We start from the raw sequence: 25014 nt of genomic DNA, 5'->3' as shown, positions 1-25014 counted from the left end.
CGTGAGGGCAGCTCAAGTATCGGATATTAAATATTTTAAATATTTCATACTTATAATAAAAATCGATAAATTGATAGGTTTGTATCGCACATTGTATTTATTTCCTCATTTCGCATGTAGTTCATTTGTTCGATTACGTCATTCGCAGTGCTTCATGGGTAACGTAGTTCATTGCCTAGTACCGTGGTCCTTTTCTCCGATTTCCGTTTTTTTTTTAAATAAATGTTTGAAAGCTGCGACTTGTCTCATGGCCGGGTGGTTCGATTCGAGGCTTAAAACGTTTTACTTTTTACATTTTATAGAAAATTAATTGGATACTTTCGGAATTTGAAAAAGTGGGCGGTGAGTTGCGTTCAAGACAAGTGCACGCACGCGCACTCGAATAATATTCTGGACAAATGACAGAATGCTTGGAAACGTCTTCCGGCTGCTTGTTGCAAGATCTACATTGCCTGTCATTCATTGTTAAGTCTGAGTAAGGCGCATTATTTAATGTGAATATTTGCAATGCAGGCTCTCAGACCTCACGTGTACTGGGCGCAGCGGCATGGGGAGATATACCTGCGAGTGGAGATCAGTGATGCACAGGTAAGAAAAACTTGCTTTGGGGCAATTTTTTCATTATAGTCCTTTTCTCATTCTGCATTTATTGCATTTAATATATATGCAAATCCAGATCGTAGGTTACAGAACTGTGAACTGTTGACAGACCTTGCATCAAGCCTAGATCACAGAGAATAAAAATGAAGATTACTGAAAAGGGAGATCAGGATGTGATCCTGCTGGACCCACCAACCATCTGGCCCAGTGACAATGACAGAGCATGTTTTATTTACAATCCAGTTTCTGACACAGGAGGAGCATCTGCCCCCTTTCCCCCTAATTGCTTTCTCAGGGCAGGTTAAAGCATGTTTGACCAGTCCTCTAATTCAGGTGAATAGACAGAGTATCCTTCTGCCACTGAGAGCTCTGGAAGATATTGCTGTGGTATATTAATAGGTTTGCTGTGACGTCCCTTTATGCAGATAAATGTTAAAACAGTTTAGAAGGTTGTTACATTGTTACCTTAGTATGTCTCCAATATGTCAGAATGGCAAAAGAAAAATAAATGCCATACATAGGTCAAAATATTATGACTTTTGGCATTTTAATTGCCAAACCCGTTAACACAAGCCCAAAAAACCAGTGGTTCTCAAACATTTTTTATTCCAAGATGCATGATTTTTAGTTGCTTTAGCTTATTTAATGCTCGTTTTGTCTTTATTTCATCTTGCGGCAGCGGCACCCAAGTTTGCTGAGGCCCCTTAGTGGGCATTGGCCCCCAGTTGAGAAGCGCTGTTATAAACTGTTCAGTACGTAATAGAATTTGACTGAAACCTCATGAAAACAGCAGGGATTCCACGGAGCAAGAAAAGTGTAAAAATCTGTGTTATAATATTGGTCTGCTGGTCATTTGTACACTAATAAGTGTGATTGCTCAAACCAATTCATTTCAGATACTGTAACCAGTTTAAAATGATTTAAAAAAAACATGGGATATCTTTATAAAATCTGTTTGATGCATGGTGCATTTGAGGGCATTGTACTGATCAAACAGGAAGTGGGAGGAGCTTGAATCTTCACACTTTTTTGTACTCGTTTTGTCTCTGTCGCACAGAGTCTCAGTATTGGTGTCGAAGAGAACATCCTTCACTTCAAAGGTATATCTCACAACTAACCCATCAGCTGGATGCTCTTTCTTTCCGGGTGTGTGACTTATGTTTCTTCTGCTCTTTTCGGTCAAGGGCATGGAGCGAAAGGAGAAAATGAATATGAATTCAGTCTGGAATTCCTAAAGCCTGTTAAACCTGAGGTAACAGCCATCATCCTTTATACTGTTGTGAGAAATTTTTGAAAGCATCTCTGTAAAATGTTCGGTTGCATAATGAAGCGTGGGACATGAAAAAGTTTGTGTCCCCAGGTGAAACACAAATCCACCCAGCGGCAGGTGAATATCACGGTAAAGAAGCAGGAGCACGTCTGGTGGGATCGACTCACTAAACAAGAGAAGAAGCCTCTGTTTTTAGCACCTGATTTTGACCGCTGGCTGGATGAGTCAGATGCAGAAATGGAGCTCAGAGAGAAGGTGAAGAGGTTTACTAATAACCAAAAACACAAATTATTTGTTATACTTGAGGAGCTTCACAGAAGTGCACTGTCTGATGTGTTAAACGGTTTTCTGTACACAGGAAGAGAAAATGAACAAAATCAGCATTGAGTCAAGGGTTCGTAAGGACCGTGAGTATATATTTAATTTTTTCAAGTAGAAAGTAAACACATTGGTCCAGCTTACCAAATAATAACCATGTATTCATTACTCTTTTTATGTGACTGTGTTTACAGCTTTTCTTGGCTTGAAAAAAGGTTTTCTCTTTATGTACAACTTGGTCCAGTTCCTCGGTTATTCCTGGATATTTGTCAACATGACTGTACGCCTGTTCATTCTTGGGCAAGGTTAGTCTAGTTTTTTAACTTTTTGTAAGCAGCTTAAATATACACTTCTGCTTTTTAGCTGCTGATATTGTGAGGAAATGTATCTCATTTGAATTTCTTTTTTTTTTTTTTGAGAAAGCCTGCCAGGTCTGTTATGCAAATTTTTATATATATATATATATAGAAAGAGAGATTCAGAGAAAATTCAGTTTAGGGCTTCTAAATCCCTTTCAAACCCTGGTTAAAAAATGTAAATTCTCACTGGGCATATAAGAAGTGAGGTTTTTACCCCGGAGGTTAAGATACCCGTGTTCAGAAACATGGTTAGCACAGCTTTTGCAGTTTATGTAAACAAGTTGTGTGCTGTGTTTGTCCAATCAATGATGTTGACACCACACATATGCAAATAAGAATGTTAACCCAGGATCTAGGAATGTACAGTGTGAAACGTTAGCGTATCAATACCCAGGATTAATTGTTAACCTAAGATGAATTATGAGCAGTGTGAAAAAGCCACTGTAATTGGTTGGTGTAAAGTGGTTCTCCAAATTGTGAAAACAGTGAAAACATAGTTGTCTGTGTCTCGGAGTTCAGTATGGTCTTTACGGTTTTGTTCTCAACCCAACAGATTCTTTCTACGACACTTTTCATACTATTGCCGACGTGATGTACTTCTGTCAGATGCTGGCAATAATGGAGGTTATTAATCCTGCTGTTGGGTTGGTTAAGACTGGAATCATGCCTGCTTTCATTCAGGTATGTCTGGTGCGCCTCATGCTTTTGTAACCAATTAAATGCACTTTATTATATACTGCTTTGAATGATCAGATATATGAGGTATTTACATTCCTCTTGTTAAAGGTGATGGGGAGGAACTTCATCCTTTTTGTCATATTTGGCACTTTAGCGGATATGCAGAACAAGCCAGTGGTCTTCTTTGTCTTCTATTTATGGAGTATGATTGAGATATTCAGGTAATTAGTAGTATGTTACATGTGCATGTTTATTAAGAGACATTTTCTGCTGATGGTGAGGAAATGAAGGAGTTTGTGTGGTGAGGTTGATTGCATTCTTTATCTAAAGGATATCCTCTTCTTGGTGCTAAAATTTCAACTTCCTATTTGCAGTTGCATATGCATATTCTCTTTCCAAAATATACTGAAAATTAGAACCTAAATTGGAATAACAGCAACAGAATACATACTACATTTGAAAGAAATTTTCCTGTGTATACCTTTTGAGCTTGGTATATGTATAAATATGTAGGTTAATGGTTTTAGGCTGTTTTTATGTTCTTTGCTCTTTTATCAGTGATGTGGTTTCTGTACAGCCACAGTTTATCCACATTTCTTCCGCTATCATTCTCTTCCTGTGGGCTCACACACAGTTTATCACTAGGAGACACACATCCGTGTGCAAATAGTAAAATGCAGTCAGTCCCTCAAAACTAGGGCTGAAAGCAATGTAACTAGTTCATATGACAATATGTAAATGAGAATACATATCTGTAATAGTTTTGAATGTTATATTTTTGTAATTTGATTTTTGTATTTTATAAAATATATATTTTTTATTAAAATAGATATACACTTACCAGTAACTTCAAAAGTTTGGGGTCACTAAGATTTTTTTTTAAATTCAGCATTCATTTGATCAAAAGTGGCAGTAAAGGGATTCATACAATTACAAAAGATTATAAATGCTGTTCTTTTGAACTTTGTGTTCATTAATGAATCCAGAAAAAAATGTATCAAGGTTTCTCAAAACATATTTAGCAGCACAACTGTTTTCAACATTGGTAATAATCAGAAATGTTTCCTGAGCATCAAATCAAGGATCATGTGACAGTGTAGACTGGAGTAATGACAGGAATAAATCACATTTATATATATTAAAATAGAAAAAATAATACTGTTTCACAATATTGTTTTACTGTATTTTTGATCAAATCAATGCAGTCTTTGTTAGTATAACAGACTTTAAAGAACCTATATCTTTCAAAACTTTTTAAATGGTATAGTGTATTTTTCTATTTTGATTTAAAAATCAGTGTTGATGTTGTAATCATCTGAGCCCTACAGCTTGGTCCTAAAATGGACCTTTTGTTGAATAAATATGAATCTAATCCTGCATTTGTAAAAATGAACCATAGGTATCCTTTCTACATGTTGGTTTGCATTGATACGGAATGGAAGTTGTTGACTTGGTTGAAATACACCATATGGATACCGCTGTACCCTCTCGGAGTTCTAGCTGAAGGTATGTCTTCAAGTCATAATCTGTAGATTAGCCCTACCAGAAGGAAAAAATCATGATGGGTTGTTAATGAGAATGTGAGATATTAATGTATAATGTACACGTGTAACTCACAGCTTTTCTTATGTTCCCTTATATTATGATCAGCCGTGGCGGTGATCCAGTCCATCCCCATCTTTGATGAAACCAAACTCCTCAGTATTCCTCTGCCTAAAGCCATTGGCACCTCGCTCAGCTTTTCCTTCATCCTGCAGCTCTACCTGGTGATCATGTTCTTGGGTAAGGTCCACAAAATGCATGCAAAGAAGTGGATCCAGGGTTCTTCCCACAATGTTTGTCCAATGTATTTATAGGCATTTTGAGCATAAACTAAATATAAATTGCTATTACAGTTAATATTTTGTTATATGTTTAAATTCCCTAATATTTCCAGGTTCTCCATGTCTGTGGGAACCCTGTAAAAGAGTATAACTGCTATGCAATATAAATATATTTTTGACAATTTTAGGGCTCTTCATCAACTTCCGCCACCTCTTCAAGCAAAGGACTAGACGGTTTCGCACAAAAAAGAGGAAAGCCAACTGAGGGGAAGGGGAAGCCACGTTTCATTCTCCATGTGTATATTTTTTCTTTTATTTAATTTGCCGCCTTCATTTTCTTTCTTTACATTTGCCCTCTGTCAAAGAGAAGTTAAACACACTTCTTTCGCACACCAACTAAAGTGCATTTACTTTCTAGATGCTGAAAGACCATGTCTGAGTTGTAGAGGTTATGGATGATTAATTATATACACTAGAAAGAAATAGCTCTTATGAAACCAGGACCATGAAAGTATTTATACATTGTATCATTCCATCTATATGCAGTATGCTTGTGTGTTTGATGTTGTAGATTAGCTGTGTAATAGGTCAACAGAAGCAACATTTTATTTTCCTGTCATTCCCTGAGATGTGTTGTAGTAGTCATTTCTGTTGACAGCACTGATAACAACAACATAGACCATGAACCTCAGGGAAAACGTTATGAAGCATTCAAGTCACATGAAGGAGCCGATTCAGTGTTTTTGGAAGAGGGATGTGAATGTGTAAATGAAACAGTGAAATGTTTAATTAAATTTAAATGAAACAAAGCATTGATTTTCATTAAGCATAAACTACAGGCAGTTTCATTTTTATTGGTCATTGTTAGAAAAAGTTATTTACACAAACAGTTGCTGGTCTGAAAACAGATTCCAAAGTCTCTAAATGCATTTTCTTGGAAAACCAATGTATGTTTTTCTTCCCTCAAATTGAGTGTTCAATGTCATAATTTATGTCACATGTTTCCCAACCTTTTTGGCACTACTACAACATTGAAAATGCCACATTTGTGTGATTCTTCTGCAGTAACTTGTTTTCCTTGGACAAACATTTTGCATTGAGCAGAGTTTTTAAATAAAGGTACATTCCTCTATAACTGATCTGGCAGTTGTCCAATGAGTATTGTACCTCCATCCTCTATATTCTGTCGGCTCCTCCTCCCCCTGAGAAATCTGTGAGCATGGGGGTGATATTGTGTTCATAGGCTGCATACTTGGAGTCTCCACTACTAGCCAGTTTGAGCTGCTGGGCAGCATGAGAGAGCTGGAAGGCGGCATCGGGATGGGCGGAGTCAGACAGCAGCGTACACTCCCTCTCCAAAAGTTCAGCCATACTCTTTAGAAGCTCCCAGAAACCAAAGGCGAGAGCAGCCTTCCTCAGACGGTTCAGTTCCTACAGTGATGAAAATAACATTTCACAACAAAAAATTATTTTAACTGTAATCAAAAGGGACATATATCAGCATATGATATCCTTTCTACATAATAAACTTTATTTTTTTAATATATATATATAGAGAGAGAGAGAGAGAAAGAAACTGAAAATGTAATAAATATCCACCTTATAGAAGGTTTGTGTTTTTTCTGGCAGTTTCCTTGCATTACGGAGAATTTTCTGTACATCTGTCTGAAAGTGTGAGTATAAAAAAGTTTAGTAAAATGACTTTTAATAAGTGTCCTGTCAGATATATTAAATATAGTGTAGTATTCAGGTGTATACCTGCAGTCCACTGGCTTTAATCCAGACGGTAACATTCTGAGCATAGCTTCTTTTGTGTTTTGGCTGTATGGGAAAAGGACTTTTACTGTCATCTTCGCCATAGGGATTTTCAGCTGCATCTGTAGTTCATCCAAACATAGAACCATAGTCAACTGATATTTATGTCTTTGGCCTGTAAGCAAAACCTTATGCAATCAATGAGCAAATATTTTTTTATCTATGTATGTTCCAGTCTCAGAAGGTACCAAAACATGAGAGAGGAAAATAAATATTTAATCATGCAAATGTGTGGGATTACCGTTATCCCTGACCCTTGTGTATTTACTTACAAGTTTTCTGACTTAACTCAGTGAACCATCCAGGTTACTTTTGTTTCAGTTTATTAATTATTAAATACTTAAAAACCACAATGCATAAAACAATACAGTGCAGTTTATTTTTTATGCATTTTTAGTGTGGCTGTTACATAAAATGAAACTTGCTACCTGAGGCAGGGCCAAGCTGTGATATTCTGCCTAACCAGGGCAGAGGCTCGGACCCAGGCTCAAAGAGTGACATCATTAGATTAGACTTCTTCTTACTGTCTGCCTGGGAATAAAGCATCCCGAACCAGTCTGGCCTACCAGAGGAAACATTATGGACAGGGAAAACTTTGATTTCACAGTAACTAGATTATTCATCTCAAATATGCTGGAGATGAAAACAAATCCGTCTCATTTGACAGTGCAATTCACTAGAAGCTGATTTTTAATGTAATGCCAACATTTTGAATGCTTATGAAAAGGCAGATGCATATTTTCATATTGATCCTTACCCTAGTTGTACAAGTGCCACCATCCCCTCCACCTTTAGGCTGCCATGTAGAAGAACACAGAAGTTTGGGCTCTTTCCAGCCATCTGATTTGTGGAGGTCTCTTCCTCTGTGTCATCAGTGGCCCCCGTACCAATCTCATCGCCCTCTGTCAAGCAAAAGAACATGCCTGTGAGCCCCAGGCGATGTGACAAGCTAATAAACTCAAACAAAAAAAATCCTAAATATTTTTTACTTTATTGTAACTTTACATAGTAATTAAAATAGCAGACTTGATGGAACATTAAATCTACAGATAACCTTCTAGCAAAAATCACTCATCACTAAATGAAAGCCTAAAGCAAAGTGTTCCTTTTGCTATATTTTCACACTTAAAACAATGATTTTTTATTCATTGTCCTCTTTTGTGCTAATAAATAAGTCTCCTGGCAATTCCATCTCAAGTGCCTCATTGTTGTCAACATTAAGTCAAAGAATGATTCAGAGGCTAATAACACTTTTAATTGTCAAGACATTACTTCTCTTTAAAGGCTTTCAGCATACTTACCTGTTCATCAAAAACTGTCTGTTTTATTTAGTAACTTTGAGGAGGGTATTCTAATTTTTCAACATTTTCAAAACACACACACACACACACACACACACACACACACACATATATATATATATATATATATTAGTGCTGTCAAATGATTAATCGCCTCCAAAATAAAAGTTTTTGTTTACATGATATATGAGTGTGTACTGTGTATATTTATTATATCTATTTAAACACAAACACATGTATATATTTAAGAAAAATATGTTATGTTTATATATTATATAATTTATATATAATATAATAATATAAATATATAAATGTATATACATGTAAATATTTTCTAAATATATACTAAATGTGTGCATTTATATATACATAATAAATATACACAGTACACATATATTATGTATACAAAAACTTTTATTTTGGATGTGATCAATCATTTGACAGCACTAATATATATATATATGTCGCATGTCAAAATTATTCAGGAAAACAAGATTTTCTTATCAAAGTGATAAAATTATGAAATGTGAAAATGCTGTATATATATATATATATATATATGATATGTTTGATAAAATATTTTACAAATATATATATATATATATATATATATGAACACACACAAACATTTTAGCTTAATATGTTTGATAAAATATTTTACAAAGTAGAAATTACTGTGTTACTGAAACTATTATGGAATTATGGAATTCCATGATTTTTATAATTATTTTATTTCACCATTTTAATAGATTGCCACTTCTTTTTTATAAATAAAGTTGAGCAGCTTTGTCATTACAACAGCAGTAACAGAAAATAAATAAGGATGTGGATAAGATGACCTACCGTAGGAAAAAAAAATATGAAGCAAAATACTAACCTTTGTTCACAGCAATGGGAAGGACCAGGTGCCTGGATAAAACCGGGGGGCTAGAGATATCTCCGATCTCAATAAAACCCACAATCTCCAAGTCTACATATAAAACACAAAAAAGTAAAAGAACTATCAAGTGCACTTTGCTCCAATTTCCTCTTTATGTAGAATCTACCATGATTAGCAACAAATGAAAACATGATTTTTTTTTTATATTTATTGTCTGATTAAAGGCTTGAAATGTAAAGTAGCACGTTAAGATGTCTCCAACGATATTCTTGTATTCTCGTAGCTTTGCAAAACTGAAGTTGTGCCACTGGTGGCACACGGACTATTTTACCGATGTCCTTACTACATTTCTGGACCAGGGAACATTACAGTTGCATTGCTGTCTATTGAGGGTCAGAGAGCTCTCACATTTCATCAAAAATACCTTAATTTGTGTTCCAAAGCTGAACGAAGGTCTTACGGGTTTGGAACGACATGAGGGTGAGTTATTAATGACCGAATTTTCATTCTGGGCTGAACTAACCCTTTAACATTAAGGACATGATAGCTTCTTTGCTCATACCTGTTTGCACTGTTCTGGGCATGGGATCCACTTCCTCATCTATCGTCACTGGCTCTGGCCTGGGAAAGACCTGCACATCAGAGGTCAGGTTCCCACAGCGCAGCACCGCATGGAAGGGAGAGTATGCCTGGTCAATCAGCTTACTGCCAACACAAAAGTAATGTTAACCTCAAAATGTTGCATAAACAGCAGAATGCGCTTCATTAAATCAAATCCAAGAATATACAGTATTTAGTAGCTGTCTGATTGGCTACGGAGCAAACCACTGTTGTCCAATTCAGTTTGATGTTTAACAGAGCAAGGGAATTTTAACACAGTATTTCTTAATATATTCCTCAAATAAAAAAATCATTAAAAAAATAAAAATAATCAAAAAAAAATGAAATAGTAAAAAAAAAATAATAAAAAGCAAACAATAATTTTCCTAACAAACCCAAAACTAACACTGTCTGATTGGCTACGGAGCAAACCACTGTTGTCCAATGACTTGCCTAACTAACCTAACTTGCCTAATTAAACTAATTAATCCTCTAAGCCTTTGAATTACACCGTAAGCTGAGGATTCATATCTTTCAAAACAACTAGTAAAATAATATGTACTGTCATCATGGCAAAAACATTAGATTAGACTTGAGAAAAATTATTATTAATGCTCACAAAGGAGGAGAAGCACATCCACGTTTATCAAAGGATTAGCCATAGAGATGTTCCCTATGTTTGAAGTAAGCAGGGACATTTGAAGAGCTCCACACAGTGGAGAACAGGCAGGAAGTGAAAGAATTCAAAAACTTAGTAAAGAAAACTATTGAGAGTGGTTTCTAAAGACCCAAGAACAACTGCCAAGATGTTAGTGAATGATTTAATCAAGTTTATGATTGATATCTCAATGAAGACGGACACTAGAGGCCTGGACAGAAATGGACTGTGAGGTTGCAGACCAAGAAAAACTCCTCTTCTGAAGAAGAGAAACTTCCAAGCTAGACTGAAGTTTGAAGGACAACCTGGAGAAAAGCTATTAATAATAGAAATGTGCCCAACCCAAATAAAACAATAAAAAAAATCACACAAGCCATAGAGATGTTGCCTATGTTTGAAGTAAGCAGGGACAGGTGCTCAACCCAAAGAAAACCATCTCCATAGTGAAACATGGAGGTGGGAGTGTAATGCTGTGGGGATGTTAAAGTAAACATCAAACTATAAGCATGCACATAGTAACATTACTCACCCAAACATAGACTGGACACTTTTAAGACAAAGGGGTCCCTCCATAGTGTATATCTGACCCTCTCCACCATTCAAATTAATCAGTTGCTCTAAATTATCCATGCTATCCGTAGCTTGGAGCCAGGGGACATCAAAACAACATAGATTTAATAAAGGACAAACATAAAATAAAAGAAGAAATTACATATATATATATATATATATATATATATATATATATATATATATATATATATATATATATATATATATATATATTTACTAAAATTAAAACAAGATATGAAAACTCATTCAAAATAATGATAAAAGTAAAATAGTCTCTTAATTATACCAAAATAACATTGGTAAGGACACTGTAAAAACAGACTAATGTACCTCTTCTGCATTAGCAATGCACATGACATAGAGTTTGGAAGGGAATGGGAACGGCAGTGGAAACTTCTTGTCCTCCACACGTTGTTTCACTGTTTGCAGGGAATGACGCAAAGATCCACGACCAATGCCAAGCGCTCCATCAGTAACCAGTACCACCTACAGGCCACCAGAAGAACAACATAAACACAGATAAACAACATCAACGCAGGCAAATCAAAACATTTAGCATTATATATAAAAAAATAATATCAATAGTAAAAATAAAAAACAAAAATAAAAATAAAAAAAAAAAAAAAAAAACAAAACCAAAATAAATTAATCACATACAAAATATATATACATTGTTTACATAATATATATGTGTATACTGTGTATAATTATTATGTATATATATACAAACACACACATATGTATATATTTCAGAAAAATATATTGTTTATATATTAAATATTATATATATCCTGTAAATATATACATGTAAATACATGTACATATTTTCAAAATATATACTTTATGTATGTATATTTATACATACATAATAAATATAAAGTACACACATATATATTATGTAAACACAAACTTTTATTTTGCATGCGATTAATCGCTTGACAGCACTAATCTAAATGTATAACATACATTACTGTAAACACTACATTGTATTGTACAAAAAAAAGTATTAAAAATATTATTAATATTTTATTATTCCCATACGTATATAAAAATTAACACATTACAAATCAACCATAATATCTTGTATTTTCAATTATTATTATTATTATTTTTTTACCTGGCATGGGCAAGAGGTTCCCCATTCCTGCTGTACTATATTACTAACACCTTGCAATGCAGCCTCTAGGCAGGTTTTATCATAGTCTTCAAGGTTATTCAAGGCTTCCTGCAAAACATTGAATGACAGATAACAATAAGAGACCAGACAATTTATGTTTAATATCGACAGCATGACATCTGGTCTGTTTATACCTGCAGAGTATTATAGTCTCTGGTGAAGGGCACCAGAACCTCCCAGAGCGAAGAGAAGGAGACAAGTGAAGTGAACTCCAGTCTGTAGTTTGTGGCCATGTGTTCAAACAGCATGGTCAGTCCGTGAACTGCCAGATTCTTTCTCTGAAACTCTTCACTGCCCTCCACTGACACGGGTCGTGTCATGGACAGCGACGAGTCCAAAAGAACCGCAGTGGGCATGGTAGCAAGCTCTTCTCTTTACACTTTGAAGAACAGTTATGAATGAAAGCTTGAGATATCTGTGTAAAAACAGGAGCATATGACAGTGTGAGCAAAGAGGCTCCTGCAGTGGACATCACAAGCACGTTTGGTTAATTGAAAACGCACATATACAATAATTTCCCTGGTTTTGTTATTGTTGCACTCAGCTGAAGAAAAAATAAACAAACAAAAAATAGCGTAAACCAGCCTAGAATGGTTTGCTCGTCTTTGCTGGTTTAAACTTGCTTAACTATTCCTGGCCAGCTAGTTACCCAGTCTGACCATCTTACAGAATCTAAAACCCCTTAAAAGTTTCTTAGACGTACGTACACAGTTTATTCATTAATTTTCATGTTACAGAACAACCAAAGTAAATATGAATGTTGCTATGTCAGTTTCCTACCAAACGTTCGCACTTTAAATTTGACTCAAAATTATTATAAACGTTTTAAATTCAGTAGACATTTTCGAATACAACTCGTAATTGAGATATGCAAACCAACTTTTGAATATTTCAACAAAATGTTACAATTTTACCCATCGCTGAAATCCCTTCTTCTTAACCCAAGTGTGCACCGTGATAACGGGACCGTTTGGAAACAAAAGGAACCTGCTAACTAGTGCCTAGTCGAGAACGCGCTAGAGAAAATTATATTTTAAAAGTTGTATCTTAATATAAATAATCTCATAAAATACACGGGAAAAATACGAGAGATAGCCTATAGGGAAATGTACATATCTAGGATAATGTGGTGGACAAAAACTATTAGAATCAGTTAAAAAATCTTATTGTGGGCCAATTTAATATTAATCTGTAATCCATAATCCATAACCATAATTATAATAAACTATTATACAAAAGTTGATTTAAGATTTCAGATTATATTTTTAATTAGCAAGTTTACGCGTGTGTTCACTTTCTACAATTCTGAATGAAACGTAGCATATAAGAGCAAAATAATTGGGATAAATGGTTCAAGACGTAATGAGAGTGTGAGGAGAGAGTACATCTAATCCTCTTAAAAGACTTCAGGTATTAGGTATTGTGCTGATCCACGCTGAAGAGCTGTCCTGCGGTGCGTCCTGCTTGACCTAAGCAGCGCTCCCAGCATCCGTGCCTTTCCCTGCAGCCCAGCTGTGAGACAGCAGCGCCCCACGCACCGCCGCGAGCGTCGTCTTTCGACCGGTAGGTTTTATTTGGCGTGTTCTGAATTATTTCTTGCATGAGAGCAAAGCAAGTTCTAATATACATTTCTTTGTTAATATGGCTCATTTATGGCTGATATAGAAATACCTGCCGCCACCAAAGAGTTGGTCACACTTTACATTTTAGTGTTTATGCTGCTGTGTTCACAAAACACGTAATTTCATTGTTTTATGGAGCTTCTTTTGTGGAGTTTTATGTTATTTATAGGCTTTACAAAAACATTAATAGAAACGAGACGGATATTTTCCATGCTATGTTCGTTTTGACTTAAATGAAAGAAACGCTTCAAGAAATGCCTTTCTTAATCATTTATTCGTTCAGAAGCAGTGTCAAAGTTTTTATTTTTTATTTAGGGACAATATCATCTCTTGAAACGGAGCACCTTTTTTTTATTATGGCGTTTTTCCTAATCATATAGGCTATATAACACATAGTGTGCTATTAATTTATGTGAATTAGATAGATAGATGGATAGATAGATGTGGATTAAATGTATAAAATGTTGAATAACTGATTATTAGGGGCATTTTATTACTTTAAGTGGAATAAAAATAAAAAAAATTGACCATCGTCATAAGTTGGATCCACATTTTCAGTTCACATGGTTCTAACAATGTTATTAACAAGAAGTTAGAGTTGTTAAAATATTATTTAATTTTTGTTTTAATTTAGTCCAATGCAGTGTGTTGGTTAGATGAACAATCCTACATTCAGTGTTTCCCATACAACTGTTGCACTCAGTATTCCTCCTTTTATCCACTGTAAGGTATGTGAGAGGAAACCCGCACTACAGAGAAAATGAGATGAAACAGTCTGAGAGTGAGTGCTGCATACCCCTGCATCTTTTGGGGGGAAATTCTGGATGTTCTGGGTGTCATTGCCCTAAAAAACAACTCGGTGCCCTTTAGGAAACATACTAGAAAATGTTCCTGACTCGAAGAAAGAGACTTCACCTTAGCCGGATTATATTTCTTCTGTCTGGGGTTTTCCTTTGTTCTTTATATCAACTTACTATCAGAGCCAGACTACCAGAACCCTGGTCTGAGCCCCAGACAGCAGGAGAACCTGAGGATGGCTTTGAACTTGGCTCTGGAGGGTCAGAGATAACAGTGCTTTTGACTAATTTGACCACTGCTGAGCCAAAGAGCTCCAACCACACAGATGGGGTCCAGTCGTCAGAACCAGCTACAAATGTACCCATCCCAACAATATCTAGAACAGAGACACCTACAACAACTACAAACAGGACAGTCATCCATTGCATCTATGTGGATCCAGACCTCCCAAAACCTACCCCAGTTCCTACACCAGCAACCGATACAACCACTGTAGTGCCCAACACTACAGCATCCAGGCCTGGAGACGCACCACACATGAAGGGCGAGTACCCGCAGGACATCTTCTCCATTGAGGATCGACGCAAAGGCTGGGTCGTTCTTCACATCTTTGGAATGGTATACATGTTTGTTTCTTTGGCCATCGTCTGCGATGAGTTTTTCGTTCCTACGTTGGGGGTTATCACAGACAAACTGGAGATCTCAGATGATGTGGCCGGGGCGACGTTCATGGCTGCTGGAGGCTCTGCTCCCGAACTCTTCACTTCCTTGATTGGGGTCTTCATTTCTCATAGCAATGTGGGCATTGGAACCATCGTAGGCTCGGCTGTCTTCAACATCCTATTTGTGATCGGAATGTGTGCGGTGTTTTCCCGGGAGATGCTTCACCTCACCTGGTGGCCTCTTTTTCGGGATGTGTCGTTCTATATCCTCGATCTCATCATGCTCATCATCTTCTTCTTGGACAATACCATTATGTGGTGGGAGAGTATGATGCTGGTGGGCGGTTATGCTACCTATGTTGTCTTCATGAAGTTCAATGTTCAGATAGAGCAAGCCTTTAAGTCTCAGCTCAGGAAACACAAGAACATCGTCAAAGTTATCGCGGTCGAAGAACCTGAGAAGGTACGCCTCATTATTTTTGCCTTTAATATTCACATAGGAGTTTTTGGGTGAATCACATTACATTTCAGAACCTAAACTAAACTTGTTAAAAAAAGGGCAAAATTATATGAATTTTTTTTTTTAAATTAATAAATAACAAAAGTTTATGCCAGGCTACCTAATAAGATTTTCTTTTACATATACAGTTGTATTAGCCTAAAATTGACTCAAAATTAATCTTAATACAGAAATGAAAAAATATTCATCATAGAAGAGGTGTATTCAAGTGTATTTATAAATAGGTGTATTCAATGTATTAATAAATAAAAAAAAAACATATTATTTACATTTATTCACTAAATATATACTTTTATTCAAAGTGACTAATTGTGTATTTAATAAACACATTTGATCAGTACTGGGATTCGAACCCACAACCTTGTGCATTATTAGTGCTATGTTGCACGATTTCAAGAACATGGATTGCATGATAGCAATTAGCAATTTGTTGGTTTTGGATAGTGTTGACGGTTTCTGCAGTGGTAAGCCTTCTAGCGATGAGGAACATTTATTCTGCTATAATATCTGCTCATATCTGTGATAACAGAGCTATAATAGCATCCCACTCAGGTGAATGTGAATGTGAGTCACTTATGTTTATTCATTGAGTAGATACGCATGGGTTGCATTTTCCTTTGATAAACAGAAATGAAAAGGATCTCTTGTGTCTGCTGGGGCCAGACATTGTTAATGAGTTGTCTTGTAGCAAGCGAGGTATTTGGAGCAGGTGCATTTGGCTCACTGTGACAGCCCCATCTGTATCAGTGACACTAACCCGTCACATAATAAAATTGCATGGTCATTTTAACATGTTCCTTTCTTCATCCTGAACATCCCTCAGCTTAGACGCTGTGGTGAGAGAGGGGTTTAGTGAGATCAACACTTGATAATCTGTCATAACATTACATCTGAGAGAGAGACTTTAAACTGCAGTAACAAACAGTCTGTTGATTATAGTAAATATGTCTCATACTGGAAAAAGGTCTATTAATGGACGGCATATTATTGATCATCTATATGATCAAAATTATAATAATTTAATCTAATATCTGGCAGAGACCCTCTGGACTGGTAAAACGATGACACTCTGATCTAAAGACATTCACTTAATACTCTGAGGGTCTGCTGTGATTTACAAACTGTGTAACATATAGAGTGTTTAAATCTGCTAAGTGTGATTGAAGCTTATATAGTGTAAGAAGGCTTACTAGACCCAGAGGAGCTAGATCTCTGTCAAACTAAACCCATTGGATTGAATTTATCACAGATAACAAATACAACAGTAACAATAAAATACAATAAAATACTGAATTTTATATATTCGGGTGCTTATGTATGTATAAAATAAGTGTTGAAGTACTAAAATAACTAACTGAAACAATAATAAATAAAAGCAAATTAGAAGTATTAAGAAAAGTGACAAAAGACATAACAAAATCACTAAAACCTAAAGTAAAATTAAAATGAGGACCGGAAATATGAAAAGTTAATTTAAATGTTAGTTCAAAACATTAATAAATACTATAATAGCATATAAATAATACTATAATAATACTGGTGTGTTTTGTTACATAATCTAATGTTACAGGTTTTCTTCCGTTTAGAATATATAAATGATATGGTCATTTCAAGTAAATACATACATTTTAAATACACTCCTTTCAGTCTATGAGGGTACGTGAATGAATCCTTTGTCAAGTTTGCAACAGTGTCACCTTTATTCTCATTCAACAGTAGAATGAGAGGTGAAGGTCAAAGGTCAAATCAGTGCCTTGCATCCTCTGTAATGTTTTAAACTGTTGTTGCACACAGGACAATGGGACCTCAGGTGAAGAGAACAGGCCTCCTGAACCAGAAGACAAGAATAGACTTAAGGTATTTAAAAATATGGAAATATATGAACAAATGCTAATAATTCAAAATATATGATCTCTGATAACTCTTAAAGGAAAAGGGTGTAATCTATGTGTTACTATAGTCACATAACGATGACTGTTTCCAAAGAGATCACATAACTGCTTGAGCCATTGCTGATGTGTCGCCCTTGACAGAGCAATGTTTTATTGAATATCGAATATTCCTGTCATATGAATATGGGATTATTAATTTAATTAGCATATGAAATAAACAACATATTTAAGGCATTTATTCTCCATAGAGTCCACATAATTTGCAGGTTCAGATATGAATTCTTTCAACATGATCATTTAGTGTGAGCGTTTGTCAGAATATTTCTCCTCTCTTGTGTAGTTGAAGCCCACACTGCAGCGCGGGGGCAGCTCTGCCTCTCTGCACAACAGCACTATGAGGAACACTATCTTTCAGCTGATGATTCACACACTGGATCCTCTTGGAGAGGGTAAGAGCCCTTCAGTGCCTGAAACCTCATAATGATAACTCATTAAGCAAACATTGCACGAAGCCGTTACAAATTTCAATTCTGGTGGTTTAAAGGGATAGTCCACCAAGAAATTATAATTCTGTCATCATTTTCTCACCCTCATGTCGTTCCAAACCTGTATGACTTTCGTTCTTCTGTTGGACACAAAAGAAGATATTTTAAAGAATATTGGGAACCAAACAACATGCATCCTCTATATGCACATAAAAAAATCTTTTATCTCCTATGTTCCATAGAAGAAAGAAAGTCAGTTTTGGAATCAGAGTTGATTACAGAATTTACATCAATCACTTTCAGATATGTTTGTTAAAGCTGTATCACAAGGTTAATGAATTAGTTTATTAGTAAATGTTAATATTAAATAAGCAGGAAAGGTATATGCTAAGTATGTAGTGCTTTTTTATTATTATTTGAAGACTCAAATTCTGCCATATTATGATGTTTACTGACTGTTGTTTATACAAAGAGGTTGATTTAAACTACTAGTTTTCTAGAGGTATAGGGTAGATGCAATTTTTGCTTTAGATGTTTTATGGTTACGCCTTCTGAACTGTTTTTGTATATCGAAACTTGTATAAAGATCAAAATACCAATCATGTAATAGGCCTGTATTCCCTCAGGCAAGTGCTGTAAGACGTTCAGAAGTGGAGAGCAGCAGAGTCCCTTTGTCCTTCTCCCAGTACAAATGGATTAGCAAAGCGTGTTCCATATTATGACAGCACTAAGTCCAGATTGATACTAAGAAGATAAATAGCTCTTTCTCAGTCTATGGAGTGGAGAGTGATTCATAGTAGTGAGAGAAGGCCCACTACAGTGGCTCTATGACATTTTGTCAAGTCACATCAGTGTGTATGTCACTATTTAAACATACACTATATTATTAGCTCATTGCACTTGGGCTCTCAAACAAGACGATTTTATGTGCAGAAACACTGTTATTTTACGACATGTCGTCAGAAATGTCGATTCCTATTATAAGCTACAGAAACATCATCATAAACTTGAATCTAATTACATAAATACTATGTGCACTGAAGATATGATATCATACAATTACCTTGCATGGCTTTTTGTTGGCTGGCATGCATATGTGTAAAGCAGAAGCCCTGGTGCTCTGGAGGTCTGCGATCAGTGGTTTGTTTGGTCCCCTTGACCTTCAGCCTGTCCTCAGGAGGCTGTGCAGCACCTGCGCTCTCAGGGTCCTCACAAAAACCTCCCAACACTGTGCTGCTCCATGATTAAGCTGCTTTTGATTGAGCTCATAAAGGCTGGATGAGAGCCAGGCTCCAGCAGCTCAATCCTGTTATTGTGATGGGGTCCCTGCTCATTTACAAGCCTTAGTCAATGAGATAAATTTAAAGATTCAGTTGAACATATCTACATTTTGGCTCATAAATCACTGACAAGCACTTAACAACTTTAGGACCTCAATTGTATTGCCTTAAAATGCTCTGTGTACTCTGCTAAACAGTCTTTTGAATCTCTCAAAGAAATGTCTTGGTCATATTTCACCCTAAAAATAATAGAAAATATTTTTGAAAGATATGAAGCCTATTGATTAGAAGCCTATTGATTAGATCCATTGTTGTTTTCATTATTTCCTTTACAATTAAACAGCCCACCCCCCAAATTTAATTGCATAATCCAAAATATAATAAAATAAAAAGCTAAAGTTTGAGTTAAATGTCAAAAGTTTGTAACGATTAAGTTTTTTTTTTTTTTAGGTTTTTGATAGAAAAGCTTTTTGAAATAATGTCATAATCTAAGAAATCAGTCTTGATACCCCAAACATTTCTGCACATGAGATTCATTTGTAGATGCATTTGTGACACTCACCATGGTATTTGTTGTATATGAATCTATTTTACTTATTAGAGTCAGTGTTTGGAGATGCAAAGGCTAGAAGCTCTTTGGAATGTAAAGGTAAGGGGGTTAGTGTTTGTTATGTTATTCTTGTGATGTGAAGCCGTATTGTAGTAGCCTGTGAGATGTGAGGAAATGACATTTTGTTTTACATCTGTGAAATGAGGGCTTCTGTCATTTGTGGTACTGCCATTGTTGACCCTGACAGTGTCAGTCAAAGTCTACATTCAAGCTATATTCTTCCTTTCCTGGTTTGCAGTGAAATTTAAAGACAAGGCTGAGATTTTGAACGACTTGGCCCGGGGGAAAGTAGAGAACAAAAAGAAGGAAAAATCTGGTGAAGGTGAGATTTTATAATCTTAGTCTGTTCTATTATGATTGCACAGAGCTTTGTAGACAGGTCGGTACATTGTCCTACCTCACAGATGAGCTCTGTTGCATATTCAAAATGGTTACTAATGTTGCATTTCCACAAGCAATAACGCACCAGCTGTGTGCTGGATGAAAGGTACAAAGAGAGGGCAAGCTGCCAGGAGTTTGGCCCGTTTTGCCCTCTACACAGCATCCTGCATTCCATATATCCACCTTTTGTTTCTACTTGAGAGCTGCTTTACACATTACCTGACATAATGACCAAGCTCCATCTCATGAATTAAGCATGAGTGGCTTGGAATCAGTGCGGATTATCTTGTGCAGCAACTGCTGTGTTTGAAATTGCCGCCAAGCGATATATAGCAACATTACTCACTCCTACTGAAGAAATCTTCACTCCACATCTGAGAGGAGCTTGTAGTATTGCAACATTTAGGAAGTAATTGCAAGCATGACTAATATTTTATTATTGTGGTTTAAATGGTGACGATCAGACTGAACAGTCCAAGGATTCCAAAGACGAGGCTCCAGGAGCCAAGGAAGAAGACACTAGTCAAAAGCCTGAGGCACAAAAGGTGGGCCTATTGCATCTTGAAAAAAGTTGGAAAGAAGAAGGAGGAGATCTGAGGCACTTGTGTGCTTTTTATGAGCTCATCAATTCTTTACTTTGTTGCAAAGCTGACAGACATGATCTGTCAAACATAGTATGTGATTCATATTTAAGAAATAATTCACCCAGAAATGAAAAGTAATTTAATCACCCTCACGTCATGACATCCTTTTTTCTGTGGAACTCAAAAGCAAATGTTTAAAGAACGTTCATTACAGTAAAGGAAAACTGGAGGTTTCAAGCTTAAAAAAAGGCAAAAAAGCACCATAAATTTAAGGTGTTATTTTTCATGATGCATTAACTATATCTGTTTCATGACCTAATCATTCTTTAAGTCATATCTTTTTACAGTCAGTCAGTTCATTCAAGTTACAAAACTGGTTTGAATGATTCATTCACAATTCGGACTGATCAACTTCTTAAATTCAGATTACTGATTCAGTCATAGCAGTTTCTCAGTGGAGACAAAGATTATCTGTGAATTAATTCAGTGAAGCTATAGCTGCTTTTATTATAATTTTATTGTGCTTTTGCATACTTTTTGAAGCTTGAAAGCTCTCGTCCCTATTTATTATTATAACTGCATGGAAAAGAGCAAGCCTTCTGTGTTCCAAAGAATAAAGAAATTCATATTGGTTTGGGACAAAATGATTGTGCATAAATGATGATACAACTTTTGGCTTGATTTCACTTTTGGGTGAACTGTTGCTTTAAGTTAGTTCTCCTAATTCTTTTTTTTTCTTTCTGTGTGGGTATTATGTTTTCATCTGTCTCTTTCTCACTTTGTCTTAAGGAAGAAGACACTGCAGCAGGAGGAGGTTCAGAGAAGCCAGGAGGTTCAGATGATTTAGGGCATGATGAAGATGACAGTGATGAAGACAGCGATGAAGACAGTGATGATGATGATGATGATGATGATGATGAAAATGAGAATGAGGCTGGGGAGGAAGGAGAAAATGAAGAACCTCTGTCCTTAGAGTGGCCAGACGCCAGACGTAAACAGGCCACATATTTGTTTCTGTTGCCCATTGTCTTTCCACTTTGGCTGACAGTTCCAGACGTCAGAAACCCTGTAAGAAACAAAATAAAACAAAGCATCACATTAGCATTGCTTTTTATGTATGTATTCCACTTCTACAAAATTTGATAAAACTGACATGTATATTACTGTATATTGTGCTTACAGGCATCCAAGAAGTTCTTTGTCATCACTTTCCTTGGCTCAATAGTATGGATTGCTATATTTTCTTATCTTATGGTGTGGTGGGCACATCAGGTCAGTGTAGAAACCAATATTTGTGACACTTAAGCCACACTTTAATGTCATTGCATTAGCAAATAAAATATCAAAACAAGCGACCATTCATCAATATTTTTCTCTCCTAGGTGGGTGAGACCATTGGCATCTCTGAGGAAATCATGGGTCTTACCATTCTGGCTGCAGGAACATCCATTCCTGATCTCATCACCAGCGTGATTGTGGCTCGAAAAGGCTTGGGAGACATGGCTGTCTCGAGCTCTGTAGGCAGCAACATATTTGACATCACCATGGGGTAAGACAATGGAAACTTTATATGTTTTATGAATCAGGTGTTTTAAAGGCTGGAAATGATGTGCACAATTGTTGTCAAATGTGATTGGCTGTACACTGGCTCTTTGTGTTCACTGGTTTGTGTTCACACCACTGGTTTGCGTTTGCACGTTTCACATGGATTGTCAGTTTGTGTAGTGGTAGGGATTTTTCAGTGAATCTTTCTGCAGATTACATAGTTTCACCAGTAGGTGGCGACAAGAGTCTCTAATGAGTGAGTCACTGAACCGTTTTTTTTTTTTTTTTAGCTGAAAATGCACACACCCGGAGCAATTTTTGCTGCAGCGCTCGGGTAGCAATTGGGGGTTCGGTGCTTTGCGCAAGAGCACCTCAGTTATGGGTATTGGAAGACTTGCTGTAGTACAACCTGCCGGTCCTGAGACTCAAACCTGTGACCTTTGGGTTACACGTCTGACCGAAACTAATTTGTCTAATCGTGCACAAAATAAGTGCTATTTTTTTGAGTGAGTCATTAGTTCATTCACTCAACCAATTTGCTCAGCAACTCTGATTCTGATGAAGTGACTGGCTATATCCAAAATTGCATACCTCTCTCTACTATATAGTGAGTGAAAAACTGTGAGTGAAGAGAGTAGTATGTCTGAATTCACTGTAATAACAAAACAGTAGGTCAAAAATACCTGGATGATTTACTACTTATGGTGAAATTAGAAAGTGTGCATCCAGAGGTTTTATGAATGGCATCTGACACTGGTAGACAAGGACAATAACAACATGGTGAATATAGTACATCTGAATGTACACATTCATTCTGTATAGAACATGCTTTTCAGCAGTCGCCAAGTAATTACTCATTCAGATGAAGCACCTATGCAGATAGTATGTGATTTCTGAAATGAAATGGAAAAATAGACAAAGTATCTGGTAATATTGCATCTAAAATGTAAGTTACTGAATAATAACTATTTAAGCTGTTGTTTGTTTAGAAATATCACACTCGCAATCATCCCATTGGTATGAATAAATGCCTAATCACTTATTTTCATTTTGTGTATCTTAATTATATCCCCTCTCACTGTTACAGGCTGCCGGTGCCCTGGCTGATGTACTCATTCTGCCATTCGCTGGCGCCGGTGCATGTGAGCAGTAATGGGCTGTTTTGTGCCATTGTGCTGCTCTTCCTCATGCTCCTCTTCGTCATTATCTCCATCGCTGCCTGTAAGTGGAGGATGAATAAAGTGTTGGGATTCATCATGTTCATCCTCTACTTTGTGTTCCTGGTGCTCAGTGTCATGCTAGAGGATCGAATCATTATATGTCCCGTGTCCATCTGAGGAAACCTGTGGATACAGTCCTGTCATTTGAAACGTTCTGAACTGTAACTTCACACATATTTAAAGCATCTCTGGACTCGCTCTTGACTTATTCTGTATTTCACAAGATCTTTTGTAAAGGGATGCAATAACTGGCCATAATTTCCAAGCTATGTTAACTGTTACAGACAGTTTTTTTTGGTCACCACTTTTGGCTTGTTACATTAAAATGACTGCAGTATTGACAGAGAAGATTAACGGGCCCTGTCCCAAATGGTCACCATTTGTGTTATCCATTGGTGATGTAATGCCATATGGATTGTTGAGGGTAGACTGCTGTGTTGGCCCACCAGTGTAGGCTTTGCAAAAGGGCACATTGAGACCACATACAGAGGCACTCTTGAACACCCTTTTGAACTGTAAAATGACAAATAAGACACCTTACTGCCCTGTGGACTTGGCAAACACAATATGGTTATGATTGCATAATCAAAGGTCACATCCAGTGTGCCATTTGGGACAGGACCACAGAGTAATAAATATGTTAAATTGTAGTATGTCTTTTTTTCTCTCTCTCTCAAACTCTCACGTAATGATTTGTGATGCAATTTAACCATTTAGGTTTATTGGGATGATACCAAGACACACACGCAAAACATATTTGTCTACGACATATACAATTGCAAAGATTATAACCTTATGAGAAGTCAAAATGTTGCTTAAATTTTTTCCAATTATATAAAAAAAAATGTTTCCAAATTGTTTTTGATTAATTTTATATTGTGATTGTATTGTTTGATGTTGTGGGTTTTCAGATAGCTATGGGACTACATTGGGAGAAATTTTGAGCTTATTGTAAATGATGTAATTTAATCATTCTGCAATGAAATTATTTTTGTAACATGGAAAAATGTCATTATTACAATTACAATTGCAGATCCTGTGCTGTTTGTAAGATATGACTTTTTTCCATCATAAAAGTAGAATCTCAAGCATATAACAAGACTTCTTTACAAAGTCTAATGTAATCAGTATGATTCTGATAAAAAAAAACAGTTCATACAAGTCCATACAAATATCACACTGCTGTTTGAATTCACTACTGAATAGAGGCAAAGATTGTTCTTTTTCGAATGTCGTACATTGTGTTGATTTCACTCTTGAGAGTTGCTCATTGTAAATATTAATTTGTTGGTTCAGTGCAAAATTAAATGGGGTTTCAAATGCGCCTTTTTTCACCCTCTATTTCATCGAACAAACCAGAGAC

General features: G+C 36.1%; 3 protein-coding genes across 5 annotated transcripts; 2 read left to right on the top strand and 1 right to left on the bottom strand.

Annotated features, from left to right (window-relative positions):
* Nucleotides 1-370: 370 nt before the first annotated feature.
* hacd3 (3-hydroxyacyl-CoA dehydratase 3) lies at nucleotides 371-5650 on the top strand. The gene is made up of 11 exons (XM_042744129.1): nucleotides 371-588; nucleotides 1658-1699; nucleotides 1778-1852; nucleotides 1961-2125; nucleotides 2229-2277; nucleotides 2383-2493; nucleotides 3101-3228; nucleotides 3334-3446; nucleotides 4625-4731; nucleotides 4876-5007; nucleotides 5237-5650. Exons 1-11 carry the CDS (start codon nucleotides 508-510, stop codon nucleotides 5311-5313), a joined length of 1080 nt encoding a protein of 359 aa, XP_042600063.1. The 5' UTR covers nucleotides 371-507; the 3' UTR covers nucleotides 5314-5650.
* A 214-nt stretch (nucleotides 5651-5864) lies between these two features.
* On the bottom strand, nucleotides 5865-13060 carry ints14 (integrator complex subunit 14). The gene is made up of 12 exons (XM_042744128.1): nucleotides 12967-13060; nucleotides 12187-12467; nucleotides 11993-12100; nucleotides 11206-11361; nucleotides 10832-10950; nucleotides 9607-9749; nucleotides 9042-9134; nucleotides 7621-7765; nucleotides 7292-7425; nucleotides 6807-6925; nucleotides 6648-6713; nucleotides 5865-6479 (listed from the first exon to the last, which is right to left on the bottom strand). The coding sequence occupies exons 2-12, from the start codon at nucleotides 12406-12408 to the stop codon at nucleotides 6225-6227; spliced, it is 1560 nt and encodes a 519-aa protein (XP_042600062.1). The 5' UTR covers nucleotides 12409-12467; nucleotides 12967-13060; the 3' UTR covers nucleotides 5865-6224.
* Nucleotides 13061-13468: 408 nt separating this feature from the next.
* Nucleotides 13469-24975, top strand: slc24a1 (solute carrier family 24 member 1). 3 transcript variants are annotated; one of them, XM_042744124.1, is made up of 11 exons: nucleotides 13469-13615; nucleotides 14403-15597; nucleotides 17449-17511; nucleotides 17887-17995; nucleotides 19913-19960; nucleotides 20160-20243; nucleotides 20756-20847; nucleotides 21676-21954; nucleotides 22069-22158; nucleotides 22269-22435; nucleotides 23519-24975. In XM_042744124.1, exons 2-11 carry the CDS (start codon nucleotides 14560-14562, stop codon nucleotides 23766-23768), a joined length of 2220 nt encoding a protein of 739 aa, XP_042600058.1. In that variant the 5' UTR covers nucleotides 13469-13615; nucleotides 14403-14559; the 3' UTR covers nucleotides 23769-24975. The 3 variants fall into 3 exon arrangements, with proteins under 3 accessions (XP_042600058.1, XP_042600060.1, XP_042600061.1); XM_042744126.1 differs by lacking the exon at nucleotides 19913-19960; XM_042744127.1 differs by lacking the exons at nucleotides 19913-19960; nucleotides 20160-20243.
* Nucleotides 24976-25014: the final 39 nt, after the last annotated feature.

This window comes from Cyprinus carpio, chromosome B18 (genome assembly GCF_018340385.1).
Source record: "Cyprinus carpio isolate SPL01 chromosome B18, ASM1834038v1, whole genome shotgun sequence".
Classification (NCBI taxonomy): domain Eukaryota; kingdom Metazoa; phylum Chordata; class Actinopteri; order Cypriniformes; family Cyprinidae; genus Cyprinus; species Cyprinus carpio.
The sequence above is the reverse complement of the archived record's forward strand: the minus strand, read 5'-3'. Positions and strand labels throughout refer to the sequence as shown.